Here is an 11,358-nt window from a genome sequence, read left to right on the forward strand (position 1 = left end):
CAAAGTGTTTAAAAACCTTCAATGTAATTTTGGCCTGGAAAGAGAACTGGAGAAAATGTCATTATAATTTGAATCCACCACAGCCCGATGCACTTTGAAGTAGGCTTTTACTTTAAGTCATTAAATTTCAAGGCTATCCCTTTTTTGTGAGACGCACAAACAAGAGAAAGTGAGATTTTATACGAATAAACTATGCAATGTCTTGCCTATACTACCTTATGTAAAATTGTAGAGAATATAAAGAAAACGGGATTCCTTTGAATTGATATGCACATTTACTACATGCAGATTAACCCTAGACAATCTACCTCATTTCAAGTTACATATTTAGCCCACTTATCCTTTTATAATCTTAAAGTGATTTTCATTTACAAGAGCTAAACAGAGGTGTAATGAATCTACAGGGAACTAACACCAGACAATTAAATTTTGAGGTGTTTTTAGATAAAGCAATGTTTTCATTTGCATAAAGATGGCACAAAGAAATGTAACCTGTAGCAAGGTTTCACTTGGAAGGATTGTGCATTTAACTCTGGTTAATTATCACAAGTACCTCTATTAACTTTTTAATAATCAGTGTCAAGATTTTCCTGTAGGCTCTGTCTTTTTTAAAACATTGTAAATTGTTAAACTCAATTCTGAGGGAAACTGATTATTGCAAATAATTAACTGCTGAGTCCAAAATCTATTTTCTTTTGCTAACATCCCATTGTTAATCACCTGATAGCCTGATCTGTTTTTTTAATTTTGAAATGTTTAGTGATTTTATACACTTATTTTGTATTCATTATGGTTAAGACTAAAAAAACTAAAACATGTTTCTTTAAGTCTGGTATATTAATATTAGTATTTTTTTTAACAAGCAGACTGTGCTCCTGACAACTTTTCTCATACCGTGATGTGGTCTCCTTAAAGCCTTATGTTTGCAGAGATCAGTAAGCCAATGGGGTTGATTTACTAACCTTTTAAACACACCACGAACGTGTATACACCTCTGTAGTGTGTTCCCTCCCAGCATGATCTATGGGAGGAATCGAAACACCTTTGTAGTGTGTACACACCCAGCAGGTGTGTTGTGCAAAGCCCTGCAATGAATTGCAAGGTAATGTGGTGTAAATTAGCTCTATGTTATGTTGCTTGCGTTGATGAATGCAGGAATGTAAATGCATGAGCTAACCATTTTTGTCTAAACTGTGAAGCAGCATTATATATGCATCATGTGCATGATTTTTCCATATATGGCATTAGTGGAAAAATGCTTATAGAGACTTTTTGGTTGATAAATACGTTTTGCTGTGTGAAAATCACACACACCTGGTGTGTGTGTGTGTTTAGGTTAGTAAATCACCCCCAATGTGTAATTTACACACAGGAACAAATGAGTCAATGCAGTGATCTTATTAAGTGGCTCAGTCCAAGGTTTTAATTAGACAAAGTCAGCCTTAAGGCAGGCAGCTATTGCTATCTCTTTGGCTAACCCATAAACCCATAGTGCTCTCTCAGAATGTAAAACTGTGTAGTGTTTGGCTAGCCTGAGCTTTGTTTATGTTATTTGTGTTCACTGGATTTCTCCTAAGCATAGGATTGCTTCTGCCTACAGCTGTTGAGTGTTATCCAGTAGTTAGAGGGAGAAGTTGCAATGTATTGGGTTAAAAATATTTATTCTGCTTTCACTAATCACTGAGGGTTCATTCCAGTTATGAGGATTGAGGAAGAAGATACATATTTGAAATGACCTTCGAGAAGGGTCCTTCACTTCCATATCTTTTCCTAGATAGCATGTCCATGCAAGAAGGTCAGTGCTTTGCCTCCCAGGCCTTTGCCTGAGGGAGGAAGCCAGAAAGTAAAATGTTTTTTTTTTCTTAGCTGCCCATCAGGGCCTAGAGTATATAAGCTGGCCTGTGGAAAAGACCTAGCTGGGCTATGGAAAAGGCACCTAAGCTTCAACACAGACCTGTAAGAGAGGTCTAAAGAATTTATGAAATTCATAGATGACCAATTACTGAGAAGTTTTTTGTTCAAATATTCAATAGTAGTATCTGTGACTGTGTCAAAGGACCAATCGACTGTTGGGAGGCTGCAACTGAAATATCCAACATCAACTTTCCTAGCAGTAGAAGGCTGCTCTTAAAGCATCACTATCAGTTTGCAGTTACTTAAAGGCCTAGTATGTATATATTTATATATATACAGTATATATAATATATATATATATATATATATATATAATTATTTTTTTGCTGCTGTCAGGAATCCTGTGCCCTAACCCTATCACCACATTTTATTGAGCAAATTAATCTTTTCGGGTGGAGCTGGTGACGTCACTACACTAGGTGGGACTTGGAGAGAGTAGATGAGAGTAGATGGAAGGAGGAGTACTGGAGTTCACGGTGAATGTGAGTTATTGTAAAGTAATAGCAGTGCTGAAGTTCCTGGCGCATGTGAGCTATTGTAAAGTAACAGCAGTTGGCTACTGCATGCATATGAGAGTACATTTTAAATGTGAGTTTTTAGAAGTTTTTTTATAAACTATTTTAAGCGGACAAGTTGCACAATGGTTGTTGTTTGCTTTTGTTTGAGCTGAGCTACACGTGGTAATATTGGGGATGCTGTACCATATTTCTGTAAACAAGAAGGACCATTTGAGTGGCTATATAACACTCAAGCGCATGTGACCTAATTTTATTTAAGAGAAGGTCCACCTCAAAAGGTGAGGAATATTCCACTTAAGGGTGGAGCACGAGAGCACAGATGGAGCACAGTGTTATGAAAACATTTATAAAGCATAAAGTGAACTAAAAAAAAATTATTGGATTTTAGGATTGCACCATAGAAAGTTGGATACTGGCTGAGATCATTAATTTTATTTGCGGACTGCTCAAGTAACACATATTGGGATAAGGATTAGACATCTTTTGCATTTTATATATCTGATGAAATATAGATGTGATGCACTTTTTAATATGGTTGTGATGCACTTTATATATGAATTTTGAGGATAGAATGTGATTTATCCACTTTTTGTTGTATTGCAATAGATATTTTTATAACTGATGTGTAATATAGAGATTGATATATAAAGCACTACACTGCCTTATTTTATAAACAAATCTTTGAAACCAAGAATGAGTCTGAACCCTGGCTGTCACTACTGGTGGGTCATTGTGTTGTTGGGTGCAGCTACAAGCCAAGTCACCATTAGGCTAGGAGGGCCCAAAACATTCCAAATGCTCCTCCTGGGTTGTGGGTTGTGTGTGCTACATATACACTATATTGCCAAAAGTATTGGGGCACTCCTCCAAATTATTGGATTCAGGTGTTCCAATCACCTAAAATCAAGCACCTAGGCATGCAGACTACTTCTACAAACATTTGTGAAAGAATGGGTCGCTTTCAGGAGCTCAGTGAATTCAAGCGTGGTAGATCTTCAGATTGGCACAACAACAGTGCATAGAGAGCTTCATTGAATGGGTTTCCATGGCCGAGCAGCTGCATCCAAGCCTTACATCACCAAGTGCATTGCAAAGTGTTGGATGCAGTGGTGTAAAGCACGCCGCCACTGGACTCTAGAGAAGTGGAGATGTGTTCTGTGGAGTGATGAATCACACTTCTCTGTCTGGCAATCCAACAAGTTTGAGGTGGAGGACCTTGACTTGCCTGCACAGAGTCCTGACCAGAGTCCAGAGTCTCAACCCGATAGAACACCTTTGGGATAAATTAGAGCAGAGAGCAGAGACTGCGAGCCAGGCCTTCTCGTCCAACATCAGCACCTGACCTGAAAAATGCACTTCTGAAAGAATGGTCAAACATTATCATAGACACACTCCTACTAAACCTTGTGGACAGCCTTCCCAGAAGAGTTGAAGCTGTTATAGCGGCAAAGGGTGGGCCAACTCAATATTGAACCTTACGGACTAAGACTGGGATGCCATTAAAGTGTGTGTATAGGCAGGCGTCCCAATACTTTTGGCAATATAGTGTATATATATTTATATGTATGTACTGTATATACAAGCACAAAATATATGTAAACGGATAGCAATGATAAACTTTATCAAACCTAAATTATTGGAACTGGTCAGCAATCAATGCTGTCTAATGGGAAGTGGTAAATGATTTCTTGTGAGACAGTCACATACATGCAAGGTTTCATGTTCACCTTAATTATGAGGCAGATTATAGGACTATTTCCTTCGAAATCTAATGACAATCCAACACCACTTAAAAGGCTAATCAGCAAAATGGGATTGGCTTAAAGTCAATAAACTAATGTTTAGTTTTCTTAGCCCATAAATCATGTCAGTAAATTATATATTAGGGAGTTCTAACCAGTAAGCTTAACCTAAACCCTGTCATCACGACAAAAAGAATGATCACAATGAAAACTGTATTACAGTATCATGCTGATAATAATACTAAAACTGTCCCAAAAATCTTAACACCAAAGTGCAACATGCAAAATCCATTCAAACCAAAAGTGTTGCACCCAAAGTGTATCTAAAGCCAAAATGTATTTTTCAGTTTTGGATAGTGTGGTGAGAAGTAAGATCCCCTTTCAGGTTTTTATTGCTGTTTGTGGCTTTGCAAGATGCAGTCTCTCTGTGTGTCCTACATATCTTTTTTTTTACCTGGACTGAAACTGAGGAAAAGTCCAAAGAGTTGTCACCAGACCACAAAAACGTTGTCCCCATTGCAAGATAAACTTACAGTGGGGACACTTGTTCCAATGACAACTGTCACAGAGGGAATTTTCCTATGCTAGCTTTGGAGAGAGTTTCTCTTCCTTCCTGTTTTTTCCACAGGGATGAAGTGATGGGAAATCTCTCCAATGTGACACAGGTTGCAACAGAAACTTGACAGGTGTTTTAATCCTTTACTATCACTAAAACATAAAACAATATTTGGCTTTAGTTATAGAAAAATACATAAAGGGTTAAAAAAAACAAATATTAGGAAGTACCACCATCCCTTGCATAACATATAGTTGCAAAAAGAGAGATTTGTTGGGACTCTTCTTGGTGCTGTAATGATCATCTAACAGTTATTTTAATTTCCTAAAAACTTTACAATAATCAATAAAATATATAAGGTTGTTTTTTTAAAAACATACAGTATTTGCACTACTTCTCCCAAGTCAGTTATCTGCAACACACAATGGCACTTCCATTAAACCATTTTTGGATCTTGATAGATTAGGGGTTCAATGTTGTACAGTAATCTGAAGTCCATTTTGCCAAACTTATGATGGCTGGTGATGACCTTAGATCACTATGGTCATTAATGTAAATGCAGACAATGTACAGTGATAGTATAATTCCCTTTTTGTAAGGAAAAGGGAACAATCTCAAACATCAATTACTAATTCACTAAAGAGTCGAAGGATCTGGCCGTAGCTTCGGCTGATCCTTTGGCTCATTTCGGTTCTGTCGAACTATAGGGCTGCTGTACGGGCTATTAACAATAGCCCATACTGCAGCCGAAGGCAGCCGAGCGGTCCAGCCGATACAGGGAGAGCGGTCTTCTGAAGAACTGAACAACTGGGCGGGGCCAGCTGTGATGTCACGGCTGGTTCTGCCAAGTTGTTGTCATTCAATGACAGCCCAGCGTCCTCGAGGAAACTGGGCTGTCATTACCTGACAACAACTGGGCGGGGCCAGCTGTGATGTCACGGCTGGTTCTGCCAAGTTGTTGTCATTCAATGACAGCCCAGCGTCCTCGAGGAAACTGGGCTGTCATTACCTGACAACAACTGGGCGGGGATGGCCAGGATGTCACGGCTGGCTTCGCCCAGTTGTTGTCTTCCAATGACCAACAACAACTGGGGTCATCAGGTTATGTGAGAACACTTGGCTGTCATTAAATGACAACAACTGGGCAGAGCTGGCCATGATGTCGTGTCTGGCTCAGTCCAATTGCTTACATTTTGTCTGGGACCTGCATGTAAACAGTTGGGTGGAGCTAGCAGTGATGTCACCTCTAGCTCCACCCCATTGTATATATTAATCTGTCAGATTCTTCATTCTGCGGCAGGAGTTTATCAAATGCGGTTGGGTCGGCGGGCGTCATGTTTTTTTTATCTTGAGGAGTCTTCGTCATCGTTGACAACACGGGACGTCGTGATTGACCCTGGGTTATGTCGTTGGATCAATTTATGGGATTTTTTTAAATAAAGGAATTGTCGATATCCTTTGTTGTGTTTTTGTTTCAATTAAAGTTTTTTTTAAAAGTCTGAACTTTTTATTTTTATTTGTATTTAACCCATTAGTGAATGGCTAGGGATACAAGTACCCCTTACTCATTCACAAAAGTGGGGCCCCATCTTGGTGCCCCTTTATTAAAGGAGTATCCCGATGCACCCCCCACAACCAATGCCCCAGGGTTTGTAGGGAAGAGGCACAGAGACAAGGTGCTTTTCCAGGGGGGAACCTGGAAAAGCACCCTCCCAGTGCCAAGGGCATGTGGCCTAGTATGGCAGGGGGGAGGGGCGCTCTGCCCTGCCAGGCCTGTGCTCGGATCAAGGGTCTAGTTGGGAATTGTAGGGAGGACCCCACTTTTTTCCTCCTTAAAATTGGAAATTGGGGTTCCTCCTTATAATTTCTACCACACCTAAAGGATCTGGTATGGTTTGTTATGGGTTTTTTAGTTTTTCTTAAAAAAAAAATAAATTTTTCTTTTTTTTACATTTATTTAAATATTTTTTTAAATGTATTTTCGCTTTCGTTTACATTTAAAAAATAAATTTGGCTCATTATCTCAGAGGTAGTGGACAGACTAGCTGAGCCGAATGCCGTCGAGCGGCATTTGTCTATTCACTCACTGCCGTTCGGCCCCTATGAGAATAGGGGCGAACGGCAGCGTGTGAGCTGCCAGAGTTTTGGCTCAGCCAATCCAGATTTTGGATTGGCTGAGTCAAACTCCTTCTGCACTTTGGCTCAGCCGCAGGCAGCTGATGTACGCCTGATTTTAGCCAATGTACGACTGAAATCAGCCGTACAAGACTGAAGTGAATAGCCAAATAGCGTTAGACTCACTTCACTTCAGCTGGGTTATTCACTCAACTGCCTTCAGCAGCTCTGTGAATAACCCTGTAAGTTTTAGAGATTTTTGGGTGTACAGAAAGCATTTTATTGCTATGGAGAAATCTATATAAGATATTTTTTTAAAGCATAGCAATCCAATGATAATTAACAATGCTCAGATGCATTACATAGCAAACAAATATCAGGTAATATGAAAACATGATTGTTTATTCTTTTGCAGCAGTAACAGAAAAACGTTTTTTGTGTGCAATTTCTCAGATAGTCTACAGCTGAAGTGCCCAAATAGCAAATCAGCAATGATGTATTTTTTTTGTATCTTGCCATTAAAGATTCTATATTTAAGAATGATGTTTCTTTTATGTATACATTTATCCTCTGACCAGGATGAGCTATAGTCATTGCTGTTTATCCAACTAGTAATGCAAAAATACATTTTTAAAAGAACATTTATTAAACATTTCATAAGAGCAGTATTTTTTGATTATTTTACTAACAAGTTTCTATTTTCTTTCCACTTTTTTTCTCCTTCAAACAGCACTACAGAATGTGGAATAGGTGCACTTTTTTCTCCATGCCACAGGCAGATAATGAATTGTATTACTTTTCTGGAAACTATGATGAATAATTTAAATTCAGATAAAAATGTGACCTCAACAGAAAATATGGAACAGAATGGTTTATTAGAGAACAACTTAAAATAGAATAACATAGGATTTATCTTAGAAGCACAGTATTTTTGACAATACTAGCTAATTTCTGTGAAAAAGAATAAACCATAAATACATTTCACTTATTGTGTAGAAGGAAACCCACATCCGTTTGCAATAAATCCATAAGGAAGTTTCACAGTACTAAATTCATACTTAGACATGAGACAACATTGGACCTGCATTTAGACATCACAATTCCCTAAGCACATTTTGTATGAAACTCTACCTCTTGTGTCATGTCACTATTTTAGTTAAAACTACTTCTAGAATACACTGTTAGAGGCAGAGGCTCTACCATTAGGCAATTTTAGGTAGTCCTCGAAGGCCTCACAATCATAGGGGGCCACGCAGCCTGCCAGGCAGTAGGGGGGCCTGGGGACAAAGGGGGCTCTATCAGAGGAAAACAGCACAGGTCCCAGGCGCCCACTCCAGCATCCAATTTTTATAAAATCCCCTCTGTCCTCGGGCCTCTTGCTGAACTGACAGCAGGAGAGAGGGGGCTATCTTTCCTCTTTTGGCTGCTGCAGAGGGATAGCAGGAGCTGCAGAGCCCGATCATTAACTTGTAGTTCTGGCCTGCACAGGCAAAAATTAGAGGAACTAGGGATGCAATGAAATGGAAAACCAAGACCAAAACCAAATTTTTTTTATGCCAGGCCGAAACCAAAACTAAAAATTATGTTTTTTTTCCCAACCTATTTTATTTTTTATTTATTGTTCTATTTTTTACTCTACTGTTAGGGGCTCTAGGGAAATATTAGGGGTCTAAACAGACCCCTGATATTTCCCTATTAAAATAGAAAAAGAGATTGAGGACACAATCTCTTATTCTGCAGACCCAGCAATAAATGAACAGGAAGCCTCTATACTGAGTGTTCCTTTTCATTCATACATTGTTGAAATAGTATGAGTTACTATGTCCACAATAATAATGTCCACAATGTTAATAATAATAATGTGGACAGCTATAATATGTAGTACTAATTGGTTGGCTGCTATGGAAATGACCACTGCATTGTTCTACTTACTAAGTTATCCAGTAAAGTGCTGACTGTGGCCGAACATGCTGAGCATGTTCGGCCGACCCGAAGCCATGTGAAGCAAGCCGATGTACGGCTGAAATCAGCCGTACCAGCCTGAAGTGAATAGCCAAACAGTGTTCGGCTCACTTCACTTGGGGTCGGTTGTTCACTCGGCTGCCCTCGGCAGCTTAGTGAATAGACCCGTGAATGTCAAGCTTTGAGTTTTATGACCCTCTCTGTAGTCTTTTTTCCTGAGGATGGTTAGATTGTAATACGGTACAATCTAATACATTATGACCATTTTAAGGGCTAATATGCTGACTACTGTAAAAAAAAAAGAAAGAATGGGGAGCTGGGTACTGCTATGGGGAACATGTACTATATTAGAAATATTAGACAGTCTTTTCAAGTGGCTTTGAGGGCAACATTTAAAATACACAAATCCTTCAACAGCCATATTACATTACCATTTTCTTCTTACGTTCTTTTTACAGATATAAATGTTTAATTCTTAGTTGTGCTTCCCTTCATGTGTCATCTTATGGAAACTGTTGGAAAGTACTGATGAAATAATTCACTTCAAAATAAAATAAGGCACAGCTGAAAACTAAGATTTGTATTATTATTATTAATAATAATAATGTGAACAGCTATAATATGTAGTACTAATTGGTCGGCTGCTATGGAAATGACCAATGCATTGTTCTACTTACTAAGTTATCCAGTAAAGTGCTGACTGTGCATTATTGCACATATACATAGTAAAATATCTAGTTTGTTCATTTTCTGAAGGGATGAAAAGTTTAGTTTTCTGTTTTAATTTGCCCCAATATGAGACATATTTTGTGAAGGTCATACATGTTCAACTAAAAAGCTGCTAAAAAAAAGTTACTTCATAATCACAATGGGCCATCAGATCATATTATATAGAAAATCGACTTGGAAGGGCTAGTCCTCCAATGCAATAAAAGCTCTAGGTTCTGACACTGACTAAATTGTCTAGTTCTACTGCCATGTATTATGAGTAATATGCTATGAGGCCATAAAGCAGATCCTAAAATTCAATAACATAAAATGATTTGAAAGCTACATTCTATCCTACAAAGGTAGTACTTTGTGATCCTATATTAATATCCCCATGCCATTGTCATTTATATTGTTTTTCTCATTATTGGAATATATTGCCTCCCTGTCTTTCTGTATTTATTCAATTCATTTCTGTGATTTATGCTAAATGCAAAAATAAAATGCTCTAGGCTCTGTGCACATAGCTGAACATTTTTCAGTTGTATCTGGTCAATAAGCATCTGTCATATATTTGTCCAAATTCTTTTAATAAAAAGAGCACTGCGCAATGTTCCTAGGAGAAAAATCGAGTTTTACCATTAACTGCACAATGGTAAGTCAACACTGATAACACTTACTCGAAGCTTCCTCCCAAAGACAGTTACTTTTCCTTTTGTCTGCTCTTTTCGTAGCCGCCATTCAATTGAATTTAACCCATTCTCCATAGGCAAAGAAATATTCCGCCGTCCGATTGTAGGTGTTACTGTGCCAGCCAAAATATGGGGCTCACTATGGAAACTGATTCCCATCCCATTAGCATACATAACTCTCAGGGTCCCATTACTGCATAACTGGTAACTGTTACGTACTTGATCTAGGGAAAAAAAGATTATTTTAGTAAGTAGAGTATTTGATTGAAACAAATACATAATGCTAATATATATGAGATATATTTTTGTAAATGTTTCCAGGAAAATAGAACACTAAATAGAAGCATCTCAAACTAATGTGAAACTGATACCATGGACACAAATCCAAAGCCCATTGACACAGACCCTTACAGTATCTGTAATGTATACACTGACAAAATAACCACTTAGATGTAGGTATAATTAGTAATTAGTGAGTTTGCTCGGGTTAGGTTCATTGAGTTAGGCGAATCTTCAAAATTTTGCAAACCCAAACTTACAGGCAAATCCCAATGAAGTCTATTAACCACTTCAAGACCAGGTGTTTAGACCCCCTTCCTGGCCAGGCCATTTTTCAGTATTCAGCGCTGCGATACTTTGACTGACGTTTATTCCGTCATGCAACGCTGTACTGAAATGAATTTTACACCATTTTTTGGGGACAGATAGAGCTTTATTTTGGTGGTATTTACTTTAAATGTTTTTACCGCTCATCAGTTTAGTGTTATCAGTGATTGATGGCCCTAGACTTATTGCTCTCACTGCGACGTTCGCGGCGATATGTAACATGTGCGGCGTAATGGGCGCAATCGTCTTTTTTGCACGTATGCGCCCCCGACGCATGTATGCATGCGTGTATGTATGGGTGGGGACTTAAACATTTTTTTTTTTTTATTCTTTTTTCTTTTTTTTCTTAAAATTTTTTGGGGGGGACTTTAATTTTTTTTTCCTTTTTTTTTTTTCCACTAAACTTTATTGCTATCACATACGGGGGCTAATAAACCCCCCCTATGTGATAGCAAAATATGTGACAGGTCCTCTTTATGGAGACATCAGGGGTCTCCAAGACCCCTAATGTCACCTAGGACCCCCCAAAAGAAGCTGATGAAGCA

The 11,358-nt window shown here is 38.4% G+C and overlaps 1 protein-coding gene across 1 annotated transcript in view; it reads right to left on the reverse strand.

The window, feature by feature from the left end:
- Positions 1–11,358, reverse strand: part of TENM2 (teneurin transmembrane protein 2) — a 102,335-nt gene that overhangs the window by 18,100 nt on the left and 72,877 nt on the right. The window contains exon 14 of the mRNA XM_018562531.1: positions 10,196–10,431. Within this exon, the coding sequence (XP_018418033.1) occupies positions 10,196–10,431 (236 nt within the window). The remainder of the gene's footprint in view (positions 1–10,195; positions 10,432–11,358) is intronic.

Source organism: Nanorana parkeri, unplaced genomic scaffold, assembly GCF_000935625.1.
Source record: "Nanorana parkeri isolate BGI_ZX_2015 unplaced genomic scaffold, ASM93562v1 scaffold582, whole genome shotgun sequence".
In the NCBI taxonomy this organism is placed as follows: Eukaryota; Metazoa; Chordata; class Amphibia; order Anura; family Dicroglossidae; genus Nanorana; species Nanorana parkeri.